Source organism: Guyanagaster necrorhizus (assembly GCF_019112545.1).
Source record: "Guyanagaster necrorhizus MCA 3950 unplaced genomic scaffold BT62scaffold_14, whole genome shotgun sequence".
In the NCBI taxonomy this organism is placed as follows: domain Eukaryota; kingdom Fungi; phylum Basidiomycota; class Agaricomycetes; order Agaricales; family Physalacriaceae; genus Guyanagaster; species Guyanagaster necrorhizus.
The window spans coordinates 842,026-867,523 of NW_025064893.1; the positions used below are offsets into that span (position 1 = coordinate 842,026).

The window sequence follows — 25,498 nt, forward strand, 5'->3', positions numbered from 1 at the left end:
AATGGCAGGTTATCTGAGAGAGGTGAGGCGGACTTGAGGGCAGGTTCCAAATTCGGCCAATGAGCAGATTTGATTATATGTCTGTAATTATTGTGAGAATACTATTACACTGGTATATGCTTGATATATATACTCGCATGCTATCGATCTGTCCCATCCCTCTCCAACATCTCAAAGTCAGTGTCTTCCTCCTCCGGCCTCAACGCCTCTTCTTCCTCACTTGCCCCCACTTTCTTCCTGCTCCCATTCCTAGTGAACAATCTCGATACCCATCCACTCGAACTTCCACTCGACATCCCCTTCGCATGTTTTGATTTGGGTGGGTATGAGGGTCCAGGTAAGAACGATACATGTTCATCGGTAGAGGTCAGTGGAACGGTGTTGTAACCAGATTTTTCATCTTCACCAAACACAGCATCCATCTCTTCAAGAGGGACGCCCTTCGTTTCGGGGTATACTGACGTGAGAAGGTCAACTCTGAAGCGGGAGTGGATGAAAGGAGCGACCTACGGAAATAAACTTTCAAAGTCGTCAGCATGGGCAAAGAAGGGATCAGAGGAATCGACATACCCAAGATGAAACTGCAGGCGCAGAAAAACCCGTGCATGAAATAGAGGCGCCATTCTATTACCTCTTGCAAGTAAGGCGTTATTTCACCGACGAGTGTGTTGAACGCCCAATTGGTCGCTGTCGATAGTGACACGCCTTTTGCACGTACAGTAAGTGGCATGATCTAGAAAAATTAACAGTCGAGCTATAGAAACAGGAAAGAGCATTACCTCTGGAGGGTACAGCCACGGTAGTGGACCCCAACTACAAACTTCCATCAACGAAGGAAAATGCGACTGGAAGCAAAAACCAACCTGAATCCAAAAGCAGCATTAAAGATGATGACGCACGCCACCACAGCATTAGGCGTTTCTGGTAAGTCGAGATATAGCCAGTATCCCGTAGCGCAGAGTGCCAGACACATCTACAGACGCAACAGTGAGCCATAGATCCTGGGGACAGCTTTGAGGAAGATTCACCACAACGGCACCCGACAGCAAGATCGGTCGACGTCCCCATCGGTCAACTAGGTACCATCTAAGACACCGAGTGAGGAATAGCGGCTGAAGATGATGGAAGGAACGCACGGCGGTAAAGTACTAAGGAGATATATTAAGGAATTAATTCCTGTCATAAGTAGAGCTTGTCGACCTAGCCAGCCAGCCTCTGAAGCGGGAGTCGTCAGAATGCGCTCTGTGGTGATGTCTCTGCTGACTACTTGCCTTCAAATACTTTAGCTGCGAGTAAAGGGGACGGGTAAACATTCGAGTTGCAGAGTGCCAAGGAAAGTCACTCACGAGCATAATAAGAAATAACTGTAATCGTAGTGAAGATCAACGGAGGTAAACAAGCTAATGCACGACGCACCATTGATGCCATTTAGTTGAGCAAATGCTTGCGATGACATGGCCAGTAGCACGCGCCGCTTATACTTTTTCCACATCATTGCATACGTCCGGGCCTCGCCGGATTGTCTCTGCGAATGCCCAAATGAGATATTAGTTATTTAGCCTACTAGGACGTACCTCCATGATAACTTTGTCCTTGATTTCCCTGTATTCCGCCCGGGCAACAACGTTGTCCAGGTCACCGCCATGGAGGTCCGCAAGTACCCGCAATCCTTCATCATCCTTATCCGTGTCTATGAGCCAGCGAGGACTTTCCGGAAGGACTAGTGATCCAGCGGCAAGGATGGCGCCAATGACGCATTGAACAAACAAAGGTATTCGCCATGCCATGTTTGAGTCTATGAACGAGGAAAAGTAGTCGGTCCAGACAGAAAATGCATAACCAAAGATGTTGCCGGTGAATTCTACGCAAGCCAAAGCTCCCCTCTGCGAGAATATTAACCAACAGCTGATTCGAACAAAATAAAAGTCATACATGATTTGGCGGTGATATTTCACTCTGATATATGGGCACGATAGTGCTGTGAACACATCAGCGCTGGGCACACGACCAGCCCTGAGATGACGACGCACGATAGAAGGCCAACGCCAAACCCACTGAAAATCCGTCCCACTACCATTACTGCGAATCCGGTTGTAAATGTCTGCACCGCTCCGCCCAAGGTAAACACCAGTGCTCCAATAAATAGCGTTCCCTTTCGGCCAATGATGTCTCCTACACGTCCAGCAGCCAGAGAAGTCACTACAAATGTTCATAGTCAGAACCGCGTCCACAAAAACATACGGAGAATACATACCGAATGCACCGACTTCCAACACAGCAACCATGCTCCCAACCTGTATCGGTCCTGGCCTACCGAAGAACTGGATGAAATGGGGTCCCGTTATGATACCTGACATGACACTGCAAAAACCATCAACTTCGACGTCTATTGCGCATCGCTCCGCGGCTTCTTACCCTTGATCATACCCGAACTGGGGAAGAAATGATGATAAGCTGGCAATTTCCACTTGCAGAAACATAGTGACCCACAAGAAATACGCCTAGACTGGCGAAGATAGATACAACATATAATAACGGCTGGCCCACCAGCCTGCGGCGAGACATTTTGGAAGGGCCGCGAGGATTATTTCTAGGGGGCCTATATTCGAATCCGTGGCGGGCAACGGAGGGGGAGTTTGTAAAAGGCGTGATCTTCCCGCGGTGCTTCGAATTTCGTGTTCTTCCCACGGTGCGGTACGGTGCCTGCCGGCGCCAAAAAATACCCAATAATTTTGACATTCTAGTCGTCGCCTAATATTCTTGATAATGTTCAGTACTTAGAGGATTTTTTGAAACAACCACTCTGAAGATCATCCCTTTATAATATTAGTAGAAGCAACATTGTGGTTCAGTGGTCTAGTGGTTATGATTTGTGTCTCACAACCGTAAGGTTTCGCACACAAGGTCCCCAGTTCGATCCTGGGCTGAACCATTTTTATGCCTGCTTGGATGTAATATGCATTGAATATGGATTCTGGTCCCTGGAAAGTGGCCATTGTCTCTTAGTACATCCACACAATACCTTCTAGGGGTAATATAGAGTTTTACTGTTATAGTCGTTACGTAGCACCCTATCACGCGACAGCGTCTCCTCCGAATTCTTTTGTATTTTCAAAACCTGATAGGTGCTACATAACATGGATAGTGAAATTCTGGCCCGTGCATACTACGTAGTCGCATTTTACTGCGACGAATAACTCTCCGATGGCTTGCCAGTGACTCGTCGATCGTTACTAGTGCCATTCTCGAAAATTCGGAACCAATATGGCACAGCCACACTGCTTGTTCACTACTAGTGCCATGCCCCAAGCGTACGGTCCCAACGTCAACGGCTACGCAGGTTACGCCTACCCTATACTCTCGCCACCGAAACCTAAGCCAGCAGTGAAACCTGTCAATGTCTTTTCTGATGATGGTTCTTTCCTAGACCGCATCCGACGCAGCATGAAGGTATGATATGTATCATTCTCACTACTTATCTTTGTCTTGCGTTCAGCTCTGAAGGCAAAACAACCTCTTCACAGGAAGAAGACGAAAAGCGTAAACGTGAGGAGGATCTCGAAAGGTCAGCACATGCTATTCTGCCCGTCGTTCTCTGCTTATCATGAATGCGGTCTCCAGAAAGAGAAACTTCGATAACCGTTTTGTGAGTTGACCCTCATCACCAGTGGAACATCCATTTATCATACACCAGAGGAATCGAGGGAAACGACCACTCCCAGCTACAGACTCGACTTCTGCAAAACCGCCTACAAAGAAACAGAGGTCTGACAATACTTCAGTAAAGAGTGCGCTGATCATTGCTTAACAACAACTAATGCTGATTCCTGCATGCTTAGCTGAATACCAGAAGCTTGTCGAGGACCATTCCAAACGTAATCTCAAAGGCGATGGCGCTGGTGGGCACACACTCACTCGGTAGATGCTGAATGCGTTATGATTATAGAATCCAAGCTGAATATTGTTACCGCCTAAGTGAGTATATGATGCTCTCCTCCCTACTCCTGTACTAATGATGTCCGCCGTTCGTAGTATCAATGTTTAGCTCCTTCCCTTTTGTCCAGCATAACCGAATAGAGGTTTGATAGCTTGAATTTCTGCAAAAAAAAATGAAGAACGCTATAATACCCATGTGGTGCAGCTGCAATGATAATATAATTTTGTTTTCATTGCTTATGCTTCCAAAATCCGGAATACCTAATTGAACGAATCAGCAAAAATATAACATCGACTCATTGGTACATACCTTCACAACACCGCTCTTCATGTCCTCCAAGCGGTAGCTCACTGATTCCACCGTCTAGTTTGATCATTAATAATTGGTAACAGGCCATGAATTTTAGAAGAACCTACCTGTTGCCCTACATGCTGGTTTGCCTGGAACACTCTGAGTTTAAACTTCTTCACTTCAAACTCACTGACGATACCAACAAGCGGCTCCTTCGCGCCCACATGCTGGCTGTACGTCTGAATGCCTTTATGTCCCTTCAATTTGGCATCCGAAAGCCACACAACATCACCAGGCATGATATCTCCAGCCCTCTTCTGCACCGAAGACCCCGTCTGCATATACATGACATATCCGTATGATGGAGGGGAAGGCGGCGCTGCACCTGGCACCTCGTGCAAGACAGCTTCGATGAATCCATGATATGACCCATCGCCAATCAACGCCTTCTTCGACTTGTCATACAACGATGTGGCCACTTCACACACCTGGACACCAATGCGACCCCATATCGCCATCAACTCCTCTGAAGTGAGAACCGCATCTTCTTGGCTCTTTGAGGGCTTGATAATTTCGGGTGGTGCAGGAGCAGGAGCAGGGATGGCTGTCGCTGTCTCCGCTACATCATCAGTCCATGACACTGACATGGTAGCACCGGAACCAAACTCGAGCGAGGAGCTCGGAATCGATGGTAGCACCCACTGCGAGGATATGCTATCAGACAGCTCCATTCGGGAAGGAGTATTATCGGAGAAAGGCGGTGGCGGCGGTAGCGCTCCGGTTCGAGGAGGCCGAGTTACAAGCTTCGGAGGAATATCTTGCGCCTCAGGTTCATCAACCATGATGAAGTCATACTGGGGTTTGTGTGTCAGATGCGGATCTGCGCCAGTCTCACCATAGGATGATTTAATAGATGTCACAGTTTGGACGCTGGTTCGTCGTGGAGGAACTGCTATAGGCACAGGCGGACGACCAGGAGGAAGGGGAGTCGGCGATTGCATTGCAATTCGCGACGATGCTGGTGGAACCTCCGTCGACATCAGACGCTGCACCGACGTTCGTCTGCCTTCGCGAGTAGGAATAGGCGGAGGAGGTATTTCCTCAGGCACCTCGTCAGCTTCCTCGAATTGAATCTCTTCCGCTTCACTCTCTTCTGCTTCCACTTTGACCACATCGTCAGATGTCGCTTGACTCCCTTGCTCAGAATCAGTCTCCTGTGTTTCGGTCGGCGGCGGCGCTCGAGGCATGGGAGGGGCTCGAACAGGTGGATGTGGAGGTATATGACATGGAACTGACGATGGCAAAACACCAACACCCATAGGCATCATGCCAATCCGCATTCCACCCATACTTATCAATTTGGCGGCAATACGTTCCTTGCGTGCACGTTCTTCTTGCTCTTCAGTGACCTCTTCCACAGATTCCGGTTCATCTTCTTCTTGCTGATTTCCCTCAGCATCCTCCTGGACGTCGAGGGATCTCTGAGGCAGGGGCGGAGGTCGTGATGTCGGAATAGGGGGAGCACCGAACTTGATCCCGCCCAGTTTCGCCATCCGTTCAGCAATTGTCCGTCGCCTCTCTTGTTCCGGTTCCATTTCAATAGGCACTTCAATCGACGCGGGTTCTATAACGTGTGCTGGTAATGTTGCTGTAGCCGGTCCAGAAACCATCGAAGATGGGGCTGCAGGTTCTCGTATATAGGAACTCACAGAAGCGGATGGAGATGCAGGCTCTCTTATAGACACAGCTTGTTCTCGAACGCTGTTATATGACGCACGCCTACTCGGGCTGTGGAATGTCGGATCAATTGGATCTATATATTCGTAAATTTTATCAGTGCTCGACAGATTGGTATGGAAATTATTGAACCTACCACCCTCTTCCTCATCCAAAATCTCTTGTTCTGAAGAGTGGTCGCTGACAGAAACAGTGGGAGTCAGCATAGGTGGCGTATGGGGTCGCCGACGTAATTCGAGGCCAGGAGGAACTTTTATCGACTCCCTCCTCACAGGCGGAGGAATGATCAAGGGCTGCTCCTCTAAAGCAGGAGATGGGCGCCTTGGAGGTGGTGGAGGTAATGGTATTGCTTCTTGATCGGACTCTACCTCTTCTGCTGGAACAGGAGGAATAGAACGGTGAGGATGTGGGTGTACAGATGCCGAAGGTGTCTCTATCTCGGATTGGTCGCTTGATTGAGATAATGATCGCTGCGGCGCAGGAATGGAATGACGGAAAGGTCCTGGATGAGGAAGAGGCTCTGTTTCATCATCCTCTTCAGTAGCCTGTGACGGCAGGATAGAAAAAGATCGCGGGGGCGGTATTTGCAGAGGCAATGTTGGTGATATCGGTGAATCATGTGTGACAGACGGCGGAGGAGGAACTGAACGCTGTGGTGGCGCAGCGAAAAGAGCACTATCTTCAACCTCTGTAGTGGATGCAAGTGGCGGCGAAATCGATGTGCGTTTCGGTGAGACAACAACGATGTCGTTGTCATCTACGCGCTGTATGGAAAGCCTTCGCAGTGGCAGAGTAGCAACAGGCTCAGGTGCCGGGATAGACGGCCGTGTGCTACTCGCGGGCAATGGCGGTGGAGGCCCGGAAGTAGCCAGCTGCGGCAGACGGGTATTCTTGTCATCAATCTTATCCTGATCCTCAATTACGGGCGAAGCCTTCTCATCATGGATTGATATTCCCTGATCGTCATCAATCGACTCCGCATCCCAATTCGTCTCGACCTGATACTTCACTTCGACAGCAGCCACACCCCTTGCACTGATCTCTTCCTCATACGACTCCGGCTCTTCTGTTATCCCGATGGGGAATCTCGGTTCTGGTACACCCTGAACGGGTATAGCGTCTACGAGACAGCAAAAAGAATCAAATCAATATTTGTTACACATTTTATCATCGATAACACAAAAGGAAATAGAGGAAAACATTAATATTTACCATCCTGAGATCGTCTCTTCGCACCAGCATGGATTTGTTCTCCTGAAGTTGCTGAATCAACACTGCGAGTTCTAGTTGGAGGCGAAGCGATGGCCATTGCTGGAGAGTTCTCACTGAACTGAGAACTGCGACGGCGCGGTGGAGTTGTATTGAAACTGGACTCTTCTTCAACCGGGGCCTCGTCGATAGATGGCTTTCTGATGCTCAACTTTCTCTCCGGAGACTTTGAAATAGATCCAACGCTCGCACGTTTCTGGACTGTGGGCGATTGCGGCGCAATAACATCGGATACATTCGAAGTGGTGCTTGACTTCCTCTGAAGTGAGGGAAGAACAAACGGATTGATTCCACCCATCTTGGCAATTCTCTCAGCGACGCGCTTGTGCCTGGCTTCTTCATCCTCCTTTTCTTCAGCGAATGGGACAGACGGCTCCGGGGCGGGAGAGAGATGTTCCTCTACAGGCACCTCTGAGATATCATCAGGACCCAGCTCCTGGCTTGGTTCAGATGTCTTCATAGACGCTTCGGGTAGATCGATGTGACCCTGAAACGAAGGTGATTCGGGAGATACTCTAATGTCTGCGACATCAGCTTCAACAACAAGGGGAGAGATGAGCTCTTCATTCGTGATGCGTGCTTTTGCAGCTTCAGTAAGTGAGCCCGGCCCCAGCTCAGTAACAACATTCAACGTCTCCTCCTTAGACGCGCCCTCTGAGTCACTGATGGGATGTGACGTAATATCCAAGCTCTCCCTATTGTTCTGACTGTCTTCGACAGATGGTAGAGCTGGAGATTTTGCGGGTCTTCGACGAGGAGGAGCAGCTCTTCTGGGACCAGCCGGAACGGGCATTGAAGCCGGAGTACGCGCAGGAGGGGATGATGCATCGATATCAGGAGGTGTAAGAAGAGGTTCAGAGTTTGTGCCCTCGTCAGATTGCTCTAAACAAATTGTAAGAGACTATAAGTAATTTAGATATACATGGACATACCGACATCCAGAGCCTTTGATCCCGCTCCTTCTCCGAGAGGTGGAGACGTCGGCGCGGAATTGAGCACTTCTTGATATTCGACGTCAAAATTTGTCAAAGAAACCACATATTGCACATACCATCATCACCAGAAGGCGGCGGCGGAGATACTACTTCAACAGGTTTCGCCTCTTCTTCCACAAGTTCCGCTTTGGGCTTTGGTTTGACGGGCACCTTCCCAAAGACAGGCGGACCCATTCCGACGCGGGCGCCACCCAATCGAGCAATCCGAGCTGCAATGGCTGCTCTTCGTTGCCGCTCTTCGTCCTCGGGGTCAGCCTCCGCAGCTTGTTCCTCGGGCTCTGAAACGGCTCCAGCTACAGAGGGCGCGTTGGGCTCATCTTCAATAGAAGACGGCTGAGGGGGAATGGAATCAGGCAATTTCGAAGGAATCTCGGGAGCCTTGCGTGGGACGTCGTCTTTCTCTAGGCGATCATCAGGTGAAGGCGACGCGACAGGAGGGGGAGGCTTCCACTTAGGGCGTTCGATAGCAGGTTTGGGTGCAACCGGTGGCGGAGGTGCACCAAATGCGCCTCGTCCTTGGAGCGCCGCCATACGTTCCCTCAAACTTCCGCCCTTGCCAATGCTCTCCTTCGCATCTGAGGCAGACATCCCTCCTGTCTTGCGCTCCGACATCGATGAGTCACCACCAGGATGCACCGACGGCGGAGATGGTGCTCTCGGCTTCCACGACACTGCGCCAGGCTTTGGTCGAGGTACGGGTGCAGGCCCTGGCGTCGGGACATTCGTGGGCTTCTCGAAAGCTGCAATCCTGTCGCGTAAAGAGCCCGGTTTGGGTTTTGCTGGCGGTGATGGTTGATCAGACATTCTGTCAGGATATCAGAGTCGATGTCGCTTGGTGGTGCAAAGACAAGATTGTTATCGCCGCGAATACACGATGCAAAGGGCAGTCAATATTTTCTCACGGTCATTGAAGGTGTGTACGGTCCGGTGTATAAATGTAAGTGTACAAAAGAGTATATCCTCATCAATGGCCCTCCTGACAACAGTTGCTATATATATATGGACTATTAGTGTCTGAGATTTAGATGCTCCTACTTCTTAGACGAGTCGACCAGCATTTGCATAAATCAATAGCGGTTATTCAGCTAGATATGAAAGTCGCAAAGGAGACTAACAATGATACACTGCTTTAAGATTACTGTCGTCTTCAAAGTGTACCTTATGGTCCATATGAATATGTTATGGCGCCGAATCAGTCTTCTTGAGGAAGATCGATTGCTTTTCGAAGCCAAAATGGTCCTGTTTCAGAGTCAGAACGATACCACGAGATGTTTAGCAGAACCTACCGACTGGATCATTCGGATTATGAAAAGTTGTTGTCCAGGTTCCAAGAACACCATACAGAGCCCGTAATCCCCCCACTTGGATTCCTTCCGAGCTCCATATGGGATTTACTTGTTCTCCAGACCGCTGAGCTGGCGTGTAAATTTGCGCACAAAGCAATGAAGAAAGGGACGCACAAAACGCCACCGGACTTGATTATCGTCCGTCATATGCACGTATCCACTCATCGTGGACATGGAATGCTGTCCCATAGAACCTCCAAAGTATATGCGCGGGTATTTGGGATGTTTAGGATCCGGCGAGACCTCCAAAACGCGGATAGTTACTTCCACGGAACGAAAAACATCATTGAACCCAGGATCTTCGAAAAGGCTGACATCCAGAGAGCCATCCGCCATCTGAGTGGAAGTCAACATAGACTTCGAGCGAATCTGCCCGGTAGGTGACTCACTGTCGACAAATTATATACTATTGAACACGTTGAGCCAATATGATGAGCGAGAATGACCCAAAAAAACGCACATGTAAGATCTGAATGGTCGCAAAAACAAAATCCACACCACCAAATCCCTTCGATACCGGCCCAATCTCTAGTATTCTCCAAGGCCACCGTCTGTATCTGCGTAAATTCTAAACTCATTTGTAAAGGCGTAGCCTCCGCGCCATGTACGTGCATCGCCAGTACATGACGTACCATTCTAAGATGTTCCCAATTTACCTTTCCATCTTCGAAGAACGGTCCAAAGTCCGTCTCCCACGAGTAGTTCCTAAAATCATACACATACGCCCTCGACTTGACCAATGCACGTGGCGTACGATCCGCAGGGGTGATTCCCAGGTAGGTGTGCAACTTGTCGCGTAATTGAATCTCCTCAGGATCAGTGGGCACCCAGTTGAACGTCTCTGGGTCGATAAACGCCCCACCGCCGAGGACATTCCGAATCCAAGCCAAGTTCTTCGACATATCACCATTATATGGCCCTCTCCGCGGCGGTACGTACTCCACCAGATGTATCATAGTCCGCAGAATGGCGCATCGCTCAGCTGGCCGACATACGGTAACGTCCTTGACCACTCTTCGGGCACGAATGAACGCCTGAAGCTCCCCCTTCCAGTCAATATCCTTCCGAGGGTCACCACTGAGGGATACGCATTCCCTGGGATCATCAAGTTGCTGAATGAGATAAAGCCATCGCCATAAATGCTGGTCTGGGCCATGATTGATCAGGATATCGAAAAAGCGGGAGCATTGGGACAGTGAGGCGACGCTAGTGGGATCTGCATGAAGCAGGATCTCTTCTATAGTTTCCGGTGGTAGTTCATCAATGCGCATGGCAATGAAATAGAGGCTAGCGGAGGTATACAAGGCGAAACAGGTATCCGGTCATAGTGGTACAGATCTAAGCTGTATATGCTTACCTCATCTTGTATCTTATCTAACCACCACCACCATTCACCGAGGAGATATTCATATTGGTACATCCATTATGTTATGATTTTACTGAAAAACTCGTAAGGGCTCCTCTTGAGCGTATTTGCGAAGTATGTTACGTGCACGTTTAGCTACGTCATCCATCAGATATTTCTTGACCATGATAGTTAGGACGCAGAATAGCTCTGCCAGACTCGTGAACGACGGATCGACTGTGGGATAGCAGAAGCGGAGAATCTTGTCAAGCATTTCACTGTCCTCGGCCATATTGACGACAGGCCTGTTCGTGGTCATAACGGACTGCGGCAAGGTGAACATATCCTTGAAGAAGGGTGAGGCGAGCGAAAGGATAGGTTTGTGGGTGTGGAAGGCGACTCTGTCTGACGAAACAAGGATGACGTCGGATGCTGTAAAGTGCGCATCATCAGAAGGATGAGAGGCGACCGAATCGTAATGATTGCTTATGTCTGAAGAAAGCATCATACTGTCTGACGCAAAATAGGGGGAAGTTTTTAGGCATGTGTAAACCATTAATGTGATTGCCGACCTTGCAGGTTGTCATTCCATACCTGGAGAGTTCACGACGGTCTCTAAGACTCTGTGATAGTAAGTAGCAAAGGTGTTTGTACCGCAAGGAAGAATCATTGTTCAGGGGTTTCTCGACCTGGTGGCAGAAATTAAATTGGTCTCAAGATGGAAAGGGCACGGTCATATGAATCATATTGAAAAGGGCATCGTCCGGTGGAAAATGCTAGAAAAAACTATAGTTCGAATCTCTGTAGAAAATGGAGTCAGTGAGAGGAAAGAAGCAAACCTCACGGATCCATACCATCTTCAGAGCCTTTTTGATATTGCCCAAGTAAATATAAGGAATACAATTCCGAAACAATCCCTCTAGGTCGAGCTGCGAGCAATGCATACACGAGGAAGCCGTACGCTCGGCAAGCGGCCTAGCCCGTTCGTCGCAGGTAAATAGCGTCTCTAACGAAGGCTCGTGGCTCAACGTTTCCTGAACTGACGTACAGTACCTCACGAACCACGTTTTCGTAGGTGCGCCCTCAGGATCAGGAATCGAGTCATGATCAGGACACACAACCCCGTTGAGCACGCCAAGTATAGCATCATCATCGCATCTACTCGCTGCCTGACCCACGGCGTCAAGTCGCGTCCGGTATGTTTTGAACAAACGATAGAGGACACGAGGTGAGGGGAGAATATCGAGCTCGGGGATATCCTGATCGTCGAGAGCCAACAAGGGCCGGTTGAGTACGCACCCAGCTGCCTCTGCCGCCTCTTCATTCCATTGCATAGCGTATGCGATAGCGAAGACGCGCAGAGGCTCAGAACTCGCATACCTACGCAATTCGCCTCGAGCCCGTCTGGCAACATCACGCATGGAGAACTTATCGACCATAACTGTGATGACCTGATAAAACTCGGAGAGGCTCTCGAACCTGGGGTCGACGGCGGGGTAGCAGAAGCGAAGGATTTTGTCGAGGACTTTGCTGTCTTCGCTCATGAATAGGATGGGAGCCGCATCAACGTACCCTGTGGGTATAGTGAACTTTTCTTTAAAGTATGGGGAGGAGAGGGAGAGGATGACTTTGTGGCAGTAGAAGTGGATTTTGTCCGAGGACAAGAGGACGATGTCGGAGGTGGCATCAGAGCTGTCGAATGGATAGGAAGCTATGGACTCCGGAGGTGGGGATTGGTCGTCATAGTCCATTCCTTGCCGAATACATGAGATAATGCTCTGAGGATAAAATAGAGCTGAAAGGCGCACTGAAAACTTGAAAATATCTGTTGGAAATGGACGATATACACTTAGAAGAACGTTAAGAGAGAAGGGCGTTTATCGGTAACACTGTATCGCTGGGGGGGGGGAGCTGAAGTAACTTGCTTCAATGATCACTTACATAAGTAGATGGTGACGGAGTAAAAGGAAAAGACACGGGTGACGCGTCCTGGGTGGCCCTTTTACGTCACTCCGAGCCATTGTGTGATTTGATTCGGATTTACTCTGGAAGATTGCTTTCGACGACATCTTGGTATACAACATCTGGCACTGTGATGTGACTAGTGACGGGTGATCATCAAGGCGATGTCGGACACAAAGTTGAACGCTTAAATTCTTTTGCGTGGAATTAGAAAATACTCCAAGATATGTGCATGAGTAGGTGTCTTCTTGCATGTCTAGTTGTAAGATTTGTCATAATTTTGCGTAGATAGATATATGATGCCCATTACCAACCTAGACCAGCATTTTCTGCGATGAAACTAATGGATATACATGGTCATACCCCTTCAACCAAGGCGCAAGCCTAGCATGTAAACTAGAATTATCCTCAAGTCACTGCACTGGGTGACTACGCGTCTGTGCCTATAACAGTCATGGTGAAGGTTGTTAGACTTCAAGGACCATGAAATGTCTGCAAGCCTCTGGGACGAGCTCGTAAAATAGGTGTGAGGGCGAGTTGGGGTTATGTTCAATTTCTGGAGTTTGGTTATGCAAGAGTTTTTTCATTGCATTGCCATGGAGATGCGCATTTCAGGACCAAGTATCATCGACATCTATTATGCCCATAATGGGGGCTTTTCCGACAAGTGTAAATTATCTTTGCAGTTATGCAGTTCTTATAATTGAAATTTCTGTTACATCGATATGCTAAGAATCCACCGACCTTTTGTCAAGAAACAAAGGATATACCATCAATAGTGCATTCTTGATATTCACATGAACTGTCAAAGGAATAAGATGCTGAAAAAAGTTTGCAAGTCACCTTCCGCACAATCATGGCACCTCGATGCGGTTTGTAGAGCGCTCGGACGAGCAAAATCGTCGCAGGTATGGAGAGCTTCCAATGAGGGATGGAGATACAGCTCTTCCCCGAGCTTGGTACAGCAATCAATGAACCGATTTTTGGTTGACATAGTCCGATTTTCCGGATGAATGGGGAAGATGTCATGGACTTTACACGGGGCATTCTCGATGTAGTTGTAAATATCAAAATTGTGAACCCAGGAAGGACTGTCTACCTCATCAATAGTGATAACAAGATCAAATGATGATAGGTTGAGGTCCTGAAGGAAAGCAACTGCAGATTTCGCCTTCTCAACATGATCAAAGGACCAGGTAAATGTCTTCATCTCTAGAGTCTTCATTGTGGCTGCAGGTGATGAGACATCATTGGGAGATGAAGACCAAGAATGGACTCCAAGGAGAGTTATCTGTGTGATCTGGTATGACTTTCGGGTGCTTGGATAGTGGAGATATCTGGTGATGACGATACATCTGTCAAAGGTGGTGATATTGGAAAGATGAATTCGGAATTGGCTGTATATAGCTCCTGCAGAGTAAATGGGTATTCTGAGAGTAAAAGACCAGGAAAATGATTTTCTTGGTACGATAAGGGAGCAAACCGCTCCAGCAGCGCTATTTCAGTGAGAGGTGACATTGTATTTGATGGACCTGTCATATTGTCATTAAAAAGAACTTGAGCATCATAGAAGTGAATAAGACTGAAAATACCTTACGGATGTATTATTACAATAGCTCATCACCTTGAAAGATGGCTGAGAGGGTATACATTGAGTATTATTTGCGGAAAAGATTGATTGATGGGAGAACAAGTCGGGGTTGGATTGCGAAAGGAATTCGTGTTCTGAGTGAAGTTTTCTAGTCTAAATAATTTCGTACCCTTTATGAGGTTCCATGGTGAGATACGGAGTGCTCGACAGACGGACGAGAGAGATAGACACGACGCGACGTGAAAGAAATGTAAATGATCGTGGCCACACAACTAAAACCCAAATCCGGAAACGCCTCAATTTGGACACCAACGCCCATAAATGTCTGGGGTGAATTTTACAGGTCCCTCTGCTCGTAAGAAGAGGGACCAATTCAGGTCTAGGTTGCCTCCGAGTTTATGTGTGCAGGGTTGCATATGCGGACGACCTGAATACGGCCCGTTAGCCGATGTCTCTGATAGTATATCCACCATCTCGCTAGCCCACCTTTGGTTTACAGTCCACTGTCTCAGTCTTCTCATCTCATCCACAAAAACGCCAAAACCAAAACCAGACAATCCACGAGGGACGTAAAAATAGAGCCTTGAGTTTCGTGGTACAGTGCCGTCTGTTCGAACACGCAACCTTGAACGATATCGCACAGCCGGGAAGCTTTTGGATGGTGCTGAGGTGCGACAGCGTCACGCATCGACTTTATTGATCCATGCTCTTGTCCTGATAACCGTTGATACCATAGGTCCTTATTAATTTCATTACGCGTCCAGTACAGATGGAGGCCCTTGTCCATTGCCTCGTTGCCCACTGTAAGCCGATCTTATTCCGGATCTAGATGTTAAGAGACTTCGCGTCCTGGAACTTTGGAAGTCTCCTTTTTTGACCCTGTTCGGAGCTGCATGGTTCATATCCGTGGGAGAACGATACAAAGAATCAGGAGAGGACATCAGGGATCGCTTCGAAGGGCGTCAGCTGTCCGAAGAGAGAAGAGTAGAAGGAGACATGTCCGGAAATTTGACCGTCTGAGTTTGCAGGTAACGTAACATTTTCTCTTCTTTCTCTCCGTCTCACTGATATGACCTGTAGATGCGGAGACTGCCGTCTTGGCTGCCCGCTCTTCGACTCTGCTGTTTCCTCTGATAAGGAACAGTACGCATCGAGACTTGGCATGCGTTGTAGGTATACAGCGGCCTAGACCGAATCTCGGCAGAAGGCGGAGAAATGAGAACAGAAAACTGTTAAAAAGGGGGTGGCAGCGGGGGATTCGAATCCTTCTGTTTCCTACGTATACCTCTCTTATTGCTTTCCAGTTTTCAGAGACCGTGCAGCTAGTCGCCTTGAATTGGAAAGTCACGATCGCAAGGCCGGTTCTATTGTCCGTCATTTTTTCTTTTCCTGCACATTTCTAACATCTGACTCGCTTTAAGTTTCAAACATGGAAAAGCACTGCACTAAATTCAGGACACTCCCGCCAGAGCTCATAGACGCTATTATCGACGAGAACCAAAACGATAAGGCTGCCCTACGCGCATGTGCCCTCGTCAGCCGTTCCTGGACATATACCTCACAACGCCACATATACTCTCAGATCTGTTTTACTAATAATAAACGACACTACTACTACGCGCAAGGACACAGCCAGCGTGATATGGAACAATTTCATGCGCTTATATGTGCCTGTCCTCACGTTGCTACGCCCGTGAGAGGTATCGAGATCTCGCCACTTCTCGATGCGCAGCTCCTCGCGCTCATCATGGAAAAACTGATCAATCTCGAAAACATGTCACTTGATTTCTGTGAATATTACTGGGACGACGTTTCATCATGCATTCAGGACACTATCCTTGCTGCCCTTCGCTCTCCGCGAATGACCCATCTCGAGCTCAGAGGAGGATCGTTTCTTCACTCTGTGGACTTCTTAACCCTTTTGGGTGTCTGCGGTGGTCATCTCAAGCATTTATCCCTCTTCGCCGTGTCGTGGAAAGATGTGGAATCACCGTCGAGGACTGCGTTCTCAACGGGACTGAAATTACAGCTGGATTCGCTAGCACTCAGATTGTATGACCATTCGTACTTTCTGCTGGTCCAGCTTTTGCAATCTTCGGTCGATATTAGCCGTCTCCGACGACTATCAGTGTTCGCAGCTGGCTCTGCAGATCCTACGAAGCGCGTGCTTATCACGAAGGAAGTACTCAAGCAGCTGAATGACACTCCTTTGAAACACCTCGTGTTGGATGTGTATTTAGGAGGTAAACCCCGGTTGTGTTTAAGCTACAACTGCATCTGATGACATCTGTAGAACCATTATCGAACCTGATGGATATTTCTCAACTTCGTTCGATACAGATGAAGCTCTGGTGGATTTACCTGGAACAGCATCCGAGGCCTGTCGATTGGTTACGATGGTTGACCATCTCATTCAGTGAGCTTGCTAAACACGAGGTATTGGAAGAGGTCACCTTCGAGATCTTTTACGCGGGTGTTATCACAGCGTACGCTGATGAGTGGGCTATCCTGGATGCAACGCTGAAGGGGATACGATCGTTGAGAAAGATCATTGTGAAGCTGGATAACTATGATTGTGGGAGGGCACGATGGAGACATTTGAGAGAGTATTCGAGTTCTGTGGAAGATGACGTGAGGAACATTCTGCCGACGTTAGCGAGGGAAGGAGTTCTTTTTGTGGAGGTGAGGCCGTTGTCACCGGCGCTCTTGTCATGAGGGGCTTGCTCACATGCAATTCTAGATTGCCGCTAGTTATCCTGGCTAGTGGGTACACCCATGACATTCTACAGCAAGGATGCTTCAGCGTAGCGATGACACGATTCTAGTACACGATCTTGTCATCAGTAACCTCTCAGAGTATGCACGCATTTACTCTTTTTGTCTGCTACTGTCAATGTATAGAATCTACTGGAGATAAGAAGTCTGAAGAACTCACATGCACATTCCGAAACGGATCTGCCCGGCTTCTGTATTGGCCCGCTTCAGACTGTCCACCACTTCCTCACTGGGCGCTTCTCAACTTGTTGGTTGCGTTATCTCTTAGGCTATTATATGAAAGTAGAAACAATGGGATGTCACCTGAGGCCTGATCAGCAATCTTGACCACACCCTCTGTCTGCGTACAAGGGCTCATTCAGAATCGTAGTGAGTTGCACAAAAAAGGCTAATCGATAGTTCCTTTGCCCAGGCTGAGGAAATGAGAAGAACGTCGGTGTGGTAATGACAAATCAGAATTTTATTACCAAAGTAGGTCACCGTGCTTAACGGCAGTGGGTCAGTGTCAAACGTGAATGACATCGTTTCGCAGACTTATTGACTGAGCTATATATTAGTAGCATCAAGAACTATCATACCCAATTCATCGTCAGCATCAATCTTGTCGCTCACAACTTCTATCTGTTTGGCAGTTCCAGTAAGACAGTAGTCTTCGACGGGTGGCATCGAGACCGCGATCCTTTGCCGCTATCGTGCATGTCCAAGATGATATCGAGCAATTCTGATGATGGCTAACTTCGATGCATACTCTATGACGAGGATAGTCGATAAGCAGCGAAGGAAGAGCTTGCTTGGGGACTACAAACGGATGATGATAGCAGAATATTCAATATACCAGTCATCGTCTCCAGCTCTTACAGTATCCAAGTAGCTTCAGAGATCCTTGAAAATCTACCAATCAGACCAGTCTCGAGTCGGTCAACTCCTTATTCCATAGTATTTCCTTCATTTAACTCGCTTTTGTTTTCCAGCAGTGTGACCATATGAAGCATTTATCGCTCTCCGCGATACCCTGCGAAGACTTGCGTCTTGCGAGAATTTGGAAGGGCCGGCCTGGCTTCCGAATAGGCTAAAGATACAGCTGCGTTCTCTGGCGCTCAGTCTGTGTGAACCGCAGTCACAGTCAGCACTGGTGCAGCTAGTAAAGCCCTCGATCAATGTTAGCAGTCTTCATCGGTTGTTCGTGCTCACTGACGGTTTTGGAAACCTTGCAAAGCGCATATCGGTTACGAAGGGGATCTTACTGCGGCTAAATGATAGCCTTCGGAGCATCTTGCTTTGAACGCTTGTCTCAGAGGTGAGTCTGTGGCTCCGCACCGTCACCGTATTGTACGGTTTTCGGTGACCGTTATACGGAAGACGGACCGAAGCCGAACACACTCGAATGACCATTTGTATGGTACTACACCGTGTACGGTACGGTGCGCAGCCCTAGTCTGTGGTCGGTTTTCTATTTGAGAGTGAGCTCCAATATATGATGTTGGAGGCCTTGCAGAAGCTATTTTGTGCCTCTGGTGAAGCATACCTCGACAAGGTAGACCATAGAGGTAAAGAATGCCGCCTCGAGGTCTCAATCAATCTCGGGAGGAGGTAATTGGCGTAGTTTCGCCGTGATACGAGATAGGAGATGGCAGATCCACTGAATAAGGTACAGAAAACCGATTCTCTCTGATTTTGCAGTGACAAACCAGAAGAAATGGATGGTATAGGCAAAGTTGCGCAATGATGATGGTGTAATGGATAGTTCTTGTATTTGATGCACGACTCCTTGGAGCGAGGCGACGATTCTTTGTGAGGGCATTTCGTGTAGAATAACGGCCATTGCTGGATGGATGCCAACCCCCGTCGGTTTCCAAAAGCATGTCAGGATTGTCGTTGCGATTGGCTGCAAGGACGAGCTTTGGGACATCGCCATAAGGCATACGGTGGAATGGGTGAAGGAACGTATGAAGTCTTCGGTCTCGAGGATACAAGTTAAGATCGGGGACGCGTTCGAGAGCACTAACAATAAGGATAATATAGCATCGGTCGTATCGAAAAAGGTTTGATTCTGGAGGAACGTCTCCAGGCAAAGAGTAGATACGTCCACGACGTGAAAATCAAGGAAGGAGGTGATCCAGCGACATGTCTGGCCATAATCGGGAGACAAGGGCGATGTTGCATGCATTCTCGAGCACAGCATCAGATAGCGCCGCTTGTAGACAGAGAAAACAGGAACGGATGTTGTGCACATTAGAATCATCACATCTCGTAAGAGATGAATTCAGAGTCAGTCTGGGAACGGGAGTAGTGAGAAGGTGCTGGCAGATGGCACTTATTATTATGACGGGAAACGTGGTTGCATCTTTGGTAGCGTTTCCGCACAGCGCAACGAGGGCTGAGAGGGATCCGTTGGTAGCTTCTTTCTGTCCTCGTCCTTTCAGATGGGCCGAGATGAGAAAAATGTAACTTGTGCACCTTGTATTGACTCATCATTCTGGCAACGAGACGCCTTCTTCAATCATCCAGCGTAGAGAGAAGAAGAAAATTGAAAGAGGCATTAACGGTGTTGCTAGGCTCTCGGTGACCGGGCCGCATAGCCGGCAGCGACATGATACAAGAAAGCCAGAAATTAATCCATACGCAACGCACCCTGATATGAGTCACTCTCAGCTCCATGGATGATGCCACACTGCCCAGAGCTAGCACAGAGGACTAGTTCCCAGTGCCCAGTACAGTGGATAAGATTCATACCACAGATTTTACAAACTCCCTAGCCGACAGACTCTTCCGGTAAATCCACAGATTGAACCACGACGTCAATCATCCCCTTCTCCTGCAGTCGGGGACAATTGTCCAATATCATCTGCTTCCGATAGTTAACGCTTCTCAACTGCATTGGCGAAAACACTTTGATAACGACGTGGAAGGACTTGAATGCAGAAAATTGTTTTTTTGTAAGGCAACGATCAAATTCCTGCCACGACGCCCCTCCATTTTGCTGGATATAACTTATCGAGCGGCTTATTCCCACAATGATTGTGAGGTTCTCGAGACGGTGTGCTTCATTCGCGTTAGCCATATCCTGCAACATGGACAGCCACCATCTTATCACGATATCTGTGTCTGGAAGTCCTGTGAACCTTTCCTTCCCATGTATGTCGACAGTAAGGTTCCTTAAATGCGAGAGCATCAAAGGTTCACGCTTGGACTTCCAACGCACGTGAATGCTGTGCTTATCTGGATACATTCAGACAAGGAGTAACAGGTGGACATAGCTGATACGTACGGCCTAAGATATGCAAATGGCCCATAGAAAACTCTTCCAGGGTGTTTTTTGTTTTCCGAAGGAACTGAGCAACCTTGGCAAGATCGTCAAGTCCGACGCCCACGATAGTGACTTTTTGCAGCTTATCAATGGGACCGAACCTTGATCCGTCTAAAGCTGCTTGCCACAGGTCTCCACTATCAACCATGACCTGACGAAGCGATGGTCCAATGGACCGAACCTCAACTATTTCATGTGCCCGAGGCCTTTTCTTGAAATGTAGATCTATGCAGGATAGCTCCTCCAGCATCGGAAAAAGGCGTAGAAAACTATAAAAATGCTGTTGGGTACGAAATATCGATGAAGTAAAGGAGGCGCTTTTGATTGAGCTCCGGGATAATATGTCTGTTAACCGTCGGTCGTCAAAATACGCCATCGTGTATTTTTCGAACTGAATGTGTTCGAGATGGCGAAAACGAGGCATGTTTTCTATGACGGACATGCCGAAATTGAATGGGCCAATATGGAGAGCGGTAGCATTATCGGGGGCTTCAGGAGTAGGTCTCCACAAGACAGGGACATTGCGTGAACGGGTGATGCGGCAGGAACTGAAATATCGCCTGGGTAATAGTAGGTGCCGTGGAACAACGCAAGAGCCTGGCATCTATATCCTGACGTTGGTTAGAATGATAGGATGAGGCTTCGATAGGATTCGGACGCGATGGGGAAAGGAGAAAAAAGGTTTTTTTTTTGATCAATGACGATGATATTCGGGAAATCGGACCGGAGATGCCGGCTCCTGACAAGTGCAAGCTGCTCATCACAAGCTAAAAAAAAATGGAACAAAGCCATACTATCGTGCCAAATCATTTTCTAGATAGAGTTGGTTTTTCGCTGGACAGTTCTGTAATGTAAAATAGTACTGAGTGAACTAATTGAACGAAGAAAGACGACTCGAGTCAACTCCAGTGGTAATATTATATATACGCGATGTCACCATCTGAGTATCCCTCCCCATCAATAGGAATCACTGCCAACTCGAGGAACCATCCATCGACCAATACTTTCAAAGAGATAGAATCCACGTTATTATTGGTCCTCTCGTCTCACGATCTCCGTGAACCCAAAGTACGGCTGATACGACATCAGATGTGTCTCCGTTGCATTTCGCCGACATGACGAGCGCCCTTGGATGACAAGGTTGCAACGGGCCAACTTCGCCTGCGAGCATTTGATAGGCTCGTGAGAACTGAGATGAGCGGCGACAAGCAGAGCCGAAGCCAGAAGAACAGCGACAGAGAGAATTTTCATGTTGATGGTTGGAGTACGCAATGCGATGAAGAGTCTCTTAAAGGGCTTGGGCATATTTTAGACGGACGGTTTGATCTTTTGAAGAAGGATTGAGAAACACGCGTTCGTCATGAAGCCTCCGACGGAGGGTAAGGGTATACGCGGGAATTCTCTATCAGAATCTATTGAAAAAATACCGCGTGGAGACCAAGATGTGTGTGACACGTTTTTACCCCATAAAAATGGCGGATGAATACGTGAACACAAAAGCGTGCTTTTCGTCAGTGTTATCTTCGTCGTCGTCGCAAAACATTCGGTTGAATGTGCGGGGGCGGGGCGCAGCGCGAATAACTGTCCACCTTTATCCGTACAACGATGATGATATAGACTCCGATTTTGCTAAATTCTTGAGTGCGAATCGATATATGAGCCATGCTATTCCTTCGGCCAATGACTGACGAAAGCAGCGCAAAGAAGAGCGCGTTACAATTGAGAACACGAAAGTTGGAAGATAGCGCAAGGAAATGCTAGTAGCATGGCGGATCTGTGCCAAGAGCTGAGGCTTAACACAACGGACATAGACCGAGCCTACAGACCTGCGTACTCAAGACTTGGGGACCTCACAGTAAGTTCACCCCGCCGCCATATTTGTGACATTCAGATTCGCTGGTCCGTGACAGACGTAGTCGATAAACGGATATCTATCAGTCTTGGTTTGTTTCATGGCCGACCGTCAGCTCTGCATAAGACTTTGGAGGGAGAAAATCGGAAGTTGACACGCAGGGCGCCTTGACCCAAGACTACAGTCATGTGCATTGGGTCGCCTTCTGCGGACCGTGTTAGATGCAAAGGATCATTGTGTAAAGGAAGCTTTACCATGATTTTTTCCAGCTCCTCGGCGCGTTGCTTTGTGTTCGGGCCACACCTGTTTCTGACAATAGCGAGAGCAATAATAGTGGTACAGGCACCGCTTGACAGGTTTCGATGCGATGCATTTATGAGGACACTGGAGAGGGAAAAATCAGCCATATCACCCCTTGGAACTGGAGTCGTACTTCGGGATTAAGGCAGCAATCTTTACTGGATTCGTTCGTGATAAAACTGGTCCTGAACTACAAGCGAGCATGGACTTGATCCCTAAGCATGTTCCAGGCTTCATAGAATAGATTGTCGGCTTGCGTGAAAATCTCCTCCAGCCCAGATCTCCCGACACGTCTTATTGCCTTGTTAGCCGCAACAATGATGGAGAGTCGTATGAGGAAGGTGTAGATCACGTCGCAAAGCTGTACGAGACGATTATAAAAGTCGGGACGGGATGGCGATACATGGTCCGTGGGTTCGAAGGCAAGGGAAGGGCCTTGAGAATTAACTCAAGCAAATGTCGTTCCAAAGCTTGCAATGCCCATTCCAACCCATTCGAACATACATCAAGAAGGTAGATGGCTGTGTGGTATTTCGCGAGGGATGTTCCAAATTGCTTTGCATATGGTGAGAAACGTGGTCGAATCGTTAACTGCTTGTCTAGGCAGAGATTCAGAAGCGCCCTCGGACATCCTTCGAGAGCTTTCTGTTGCTATTTCAGTTGTATATGTCATGAGAGTGCAAAATCCTTTCTCGCCTTGCCCAAGGGAGGCAGTCCTGCCGTGCTAGCAGTCCAAGGGAGAAGTGAAGTGTTTGCCTTTGTATCCTATGGCAACCATGACTTCGTACGTGCAAAGGGATATAATATCGGACCGCCCTAACGGATGATGGAAGAAACGCGCGAGCTCTGTGGCGCTACGTCGCCCTATTGGCAACAGCGTCCAAGACCCTGCTTTGACTACCATGCATCTCATTGGCTTCATCACCTACACCGACAGATACCTCGATGACCGAACCTGTGACAGATCCTTATATGGGGCAAGGTGCTCAGTATGGAGGATGGGAGCCAGGCCATACGCCGTGACAAGCGTGACGGCATTATAATTCTATGGGGGTACTGGCCGCAGTTTTGGCTGTCTACCGAGTTTCAGCGGGTGTTGGCAGGACTCAAAATGGATTCGTGCTGCCAGAAAACTTGACTGAGATACCTGTTGCCATGTTTGGACGAGACAAAACAAGCTGTATTATTTTGCATCCGAGCCAGGGCCTTTTCCGGAATGTTGGCGTTATCAACTGCTGGGGGATAGGCTTCAGATTCGGAGAATCTGGCATCAACGTTAATCGACGCAAAAGCCGACCTGTGATGACGGGGAACGGCGTATCTTCTGTATCATGTACAACGACTGACTGAATTCCCGGTGCCAACTCCAGTAACAGCGCGAGATGAAACCTTGCCATGAAGACATCTCGGACTACGAGCATCTTCAAAGTAGATGAGGATCGTCTGACAAGCCCGATGAGGGAATCGATTGTACTCGCTATCTCGCATTGTCCTTCCTCGGCATTGTATATCTCTAGTCGAACAAGACACGGCACCTTCAACAGCTTGATGAGATGCATTCTGGCTATATTCGCTCCGAGAGCCAGAGAAAGGAACGCTAGCCTTTCGCAATACACCGGAGGGGTCTCCCCTGATTTACACTGCACCCACCACGTCTGATTCGTGATCTCCGTCGTAAGATGCTCCAGCTCAGTTAAATGGTTCAAGAACTCGGGAATAAACCATAGGCGACCGATTAATTCTTTCAGAATGAGGTGCCGTATGTGAATTCTGGTATCCATTTCACACTCTAACAAGTCCAGCAGGAAGGGTGTGGATGCGCGCCCAAATGTGATCGTACGGAGACGCGGAGCCCCGAAAATTGTTTCTAGCTCCTGGTACCATTCTACGGTGGCTGCATGCTGTCCCGTGGAATGGAATTTGATACTTTATAGCAAGGCGTAACGAGAGCCCTGTACAGAGTCGTGCGCTGAAAAGATACTTGTCGGGGTAGTTGTAGCCTGAGGTGTTTCACGCGCTCCCCTTCCTTTGAAAAAGGTTGACGAAGAATATACTTGTGTCGCCGGTGTAGTCTATGGTGGGGGGTAAACCCTTCGAGCGATGGACGTATAGAGCGGAGGTCTGTTTGATGCGGATGCGGTCGTGCAAGCTCTGATCATTGCAAAAATGAGAGTCAGGATCGCTGTCGGGACCCGGCGAATGGAGGGATAGCAGAGTCTCGTGGTATGAATGAAATCTTCTAGCTTGGCGCGCTCGGTGTCGGGCTGTGAGAGAGTGGCACGGAGGTGGGCGATGTGGGTATCATGCTGTAGTAGCTCGGTGCGCGCTTCTGTCATCGTCTGGCGGATACTCTCCACACGGCCAATAACGTTTCTTCTGGCGTGGTCCCTCAGCCAGTGGCGGACCGTTCGGGTGTGAGGCGTGTGATATTCGTGGTCGCATCGTGGGCAGCGGAGAGCCGTCTGTCCTGTTTACAACGTTAATCTATGAGCATTCCCCTTGATCAGTTCCACTGCTCACCAGGAGACAATACTGGGCAAGAAAAAAACTGGCACAGTGTGTAGCAGTCGTTGGAGGCCACGAACTCAAGTCGATTGTCAATATCTAAAGTTCACATTCGGTGTGGAATTAAAGGGTGGCAACCGGCGGTGCGGTGGCAGTGGCAGTCCAATCATTGTTTGAGCACAAAAGTAGTTGCCGTTTGTATTGTGGCCAAAGCGCTGCCGCTCCGTTCAATGCGAGGTGTCGAGTTTAAATTCATCATTTCGAAGGCTTTCTCTTTATTCAGTTA

The 25,498-nt window shown here is 48.4% G+C and overlaps 10 protein-coding genes and 1 non-coding gene across 11 annotated transcripts; 4 read left to right on the top strand and 7 right to left on the bottom strand.

Moving 5' to 3' along the window:
- Positions 1-56: 56 nt before the first annotated feature.
- BT62DRAFT_932782 (general substrate transporter) lies at positions 57-2,639 on the bottom strand. Its single transcript, XM_043186417.1, has 16 exons — positions 2,491-2,639; positions 2,416-2,432; positions 2,255-2,361; positions 2,031-2,199; positions 1,933-1,978; positions 1,575-1,883; positions 1,417-1,525; positions 1,347-1,364; positions 1,272-1,286; positions 1,137-1,215; positions 1,029-1,086; positions 864-973; positions 780-813; positions 571-733; positions 511-519; positions 57-457 (listed from the first exon to the last, which is right to left on the bottom strand). Exons 1-16 carry the CDS (start codon positions 2,563-2,565, stop codon positions 141-143), a joined length of 1,635 nt encoding a protein of 544 aa, XP_043039125.1. The 5' UTR covers positions 2,566-2,639; the 3' UTR covers positions 57-140.
- A 206-nt stretch (positions 2,640-2,845) lies between these two features.
- BT62DRAFT_t85 lies at positions 2,846-2,932 on the top strand. Its single transcript has one exon. It is a non-coding gene; the product is annotated as a tRNA-Val (tRNA).
- Positions 2,933-3,300: 368 nt separating this feature from the next.
- On the top strand, positions 3,301-4,149 carry BT62DRAFT_1076710 (uncharacterized protein; the record flags this gene model as incomplete). The annotated part of the gene is made up of 5 exons (XM_043179241.1): positions 3,301-3,450; positions 3,525-3,565; positions 3,622-3,646; positions 3,695-3,788; positions 3,840-4,149. 5 exons carry the CDS (start codon positions 3,301-3,303, stop codon positions 3,920-3,922), a joined length of 393 nt encoding a protein of 130 aa, XP_043039126.1. The 3' UTR covers positions 3,923-4,149.
- Positions 3,988-9,429, bottom strand: BT62DRAFT_168835 (uncharacterized protein). Its single transcript, XM_043179910.1, has 7 exons — positions 8,286-9,429; positions 8,167-8,235; positions 7,178-8,116; positions 6,102-7,085; positions 4,354-6,041; positions 4,247-4,300; positions 3,988-4,197 (listed from the first exon to the last, which is right to left on the bottom strand). Exons 1-7 carry the CDS (start codon positions 9,031-9,033, stop codon positions 4,174-4,176), a joined length of 4,506 nt encoding a protein of 1,501 aa, XP_043039127.1. The 5' UTR covers positions 9,034-9,429; the 3' UTR covers positions 3,988-4,173.
- Positions 9,422-10,846, bottom strand: BT62DRAFT_1006657 (uncharacterized protein; the record flags this gene model as incomplete). Its single annotated transcript, XM_043177261.1, has 5 exons — positions 9,422-9,468; positions 9,516-9,639; positions 9,690-9,911; positions 9,965-9,981; positions 10,036-10,846. 5 exons carry the CDS (start codon positions 10,844-10,846, stop codon positions 9,422-9,424), a joined length of 1,221 nt encoding a protein of 406 aa, XP_043039128.1.
- Positions 10,847-11,011: 165 nt separating this feature from the next.
- Positions 11,012-14,107, bottom strand: BT62DRAFT_1006658 (uncharacterized protein; the record flags this gene model as incomplete). Its single annotated transcript, XM_043177262.1, has 5 exons — positions 11,012-11,429; positions 11,515-11,609; positions 11,652-11,696; positions 11,760-12,673; positions 13,726-14,107. 5 exons carry the CDS (start codon positions 14,105-14,107, stop codon positions 11,012-11,014), a joined length of 1,854 nt encoding a protein of 617 aa, XP_043039129.1.
- Positions 14,108-15,737: 1,630 nt separating this feature from the next.
- Positions 15,738-16,888, top strand: BT62DRAFT_169253 (uncharacterized protein). The gene is made up of 2 exons (XM_043179912.1): positions 15,738-15,842; positions 15,895-16,888. Exon 2 carries the CDS (start codon positions 15,903-15,905, stop codon positions 16,752-16,754), a length of 852 nt encoding a protein of 283 aa, XP_043039130.1. The 5' UTR covers positions 15,738-15,842; positions 15,895-15,902; the 3' UTR covers positions 16,755-16,888.
- A 1,679-nt stretch (positions 16,889-18,567) lies between these two features.
- Positions 18,568-19,415, bottom strand: BT62DRAFT_1006660 (uncharacterized protein; the record flags this gene model as incomplete). Its single annotated transcript, XM_043177263.1, has 3 exons — positions 18,568-18,679; positions 18,774-18,887; positions 18,937-19,415. 3 exons carry the CDS (start codon positions 19,413-19,415, stop codon positions 18,568-18,570), a joined length of 705 nt encoding a protein of 234 aa, XP_043039131.1.
- A 585-nt stretch (positions 19,416-20,000) lies between these two features.
- Positions 20,001-21,159, bottom strand: BT62DRAFT_1006661 (uncharacterized protein; the record flags this gene model as incomplete). Its single annotated transcript, XM_043177264.1, has 2 exons — positions 20,001-20,467; positions 20,517-21,159. The coding sequence occupies 2 exons, from the start codon at positions 21,157-21,159 to the stop codon at positions 20,001-20,003; spliced, it is 1,110 nt and encodes a 369-aa protein (XP_043039132.1).
- A 326-nt stretch (positions 21,160-21,485) lies between these two features.
- Positions 21,486-22,243, top strand: BT62DRAFT_1006662 (uncharacterized protein; the record flags this gene model as incomplete). Its single annotated transcript, XM_043177265.1, has 3 exons — positions 21,486-21,623; positions 21,696-21,874; positions 21,922-22,243. The coding sequence occupies 3 exons, from the start codon at positions 21,486-21,488 to the stop codon at positions 22,241-22,243; spliced, it is 639 nt and encodes a 212-aa protein (XP_043039133.1).
- A 654-nt stretch (positions 22,244-22,897) lies between these two features.
- Positions 22,898-24,488, bottom strand: BT62DRAFT_920333 (uncharacterized protein; the record flags this gene model as incomplete). The annotated part of the gene is made up of 4 exons (XM_043184216.1): positions 22,898-23,068; positions 23,212-23,352; positions 23,637-23,662; positions 24,005-24,488. The coding sequence occupies 4 exons, from the start codon at positions 24,486-24,488 to the stop codon at positions 22,898-22,900; spliced, it is 822 nt and encodes a 273-aa protein (XP_043039134.1).
- Between the last annotated feature and the right edge of the window lie 1,010 nt (positions 24,489-25,498).

What these genes read in the sequence shown, in the direction of transcription:
- BT62DRAFT_932782 (XM_043186417.1), bottom strand. Translation starts at nt 2,565, where the DNA reads ATGTCTCGCCGCAGGCTGGTGGGCCAGCCGTTATTATATGTTGTATCT. An exon ending in AAATATCACCGCCAAATCAT is followed by an intron (nt 1,884 to 1,932) that starts GTATGACTTTTA and finishes ATATTCTCGCAG; the next exon opens with AGGGGAGCTTTGGCTTGCGT. An exon ending in AGGACAAAGTTATCATGGAG is followed by an intron (nt 1,526 to 1,574) that starts GTACGTCCTAGT and finishes GGGCATTCGCAG; the next exon opens with AGACAATCCGGCGAGGCCCG.
- BT62DRAFT_168835 (XM_043179910.1), bottom strand. Translation starts at nt 9,033, where the DNA reads ATGTCTGATCAACCATCACCGCCAGCAAAACCCAAACCGGGCTCTTTA. An exon ending in GCCGCCTTCTGGTGATGATG is followed by an intron (nt 8,236 to 8,285) that starts GTATGTGCAATA and finishes TCGAATATCAAG; the next exon opens with AAGTGCTCAATTCCGCGCCG. An exon ending in TGAAGAGCGGTGTTGTGAAG is followed by an intron (nt 4,198 to 4,246) that starts GTATGTACCAAT and finishes TCGTTCAATTAG; the next exon opens with GTATTCCGGATTTTGGAAGC.
- BT62DRAFT_169253 (XM_043179912.1), top strand. Translation starts at nt 15,903, where the DNA reads ATGGAAAAGCACTGCACTAAATTCAGGACACTCCCGCCAGAGCTCATA.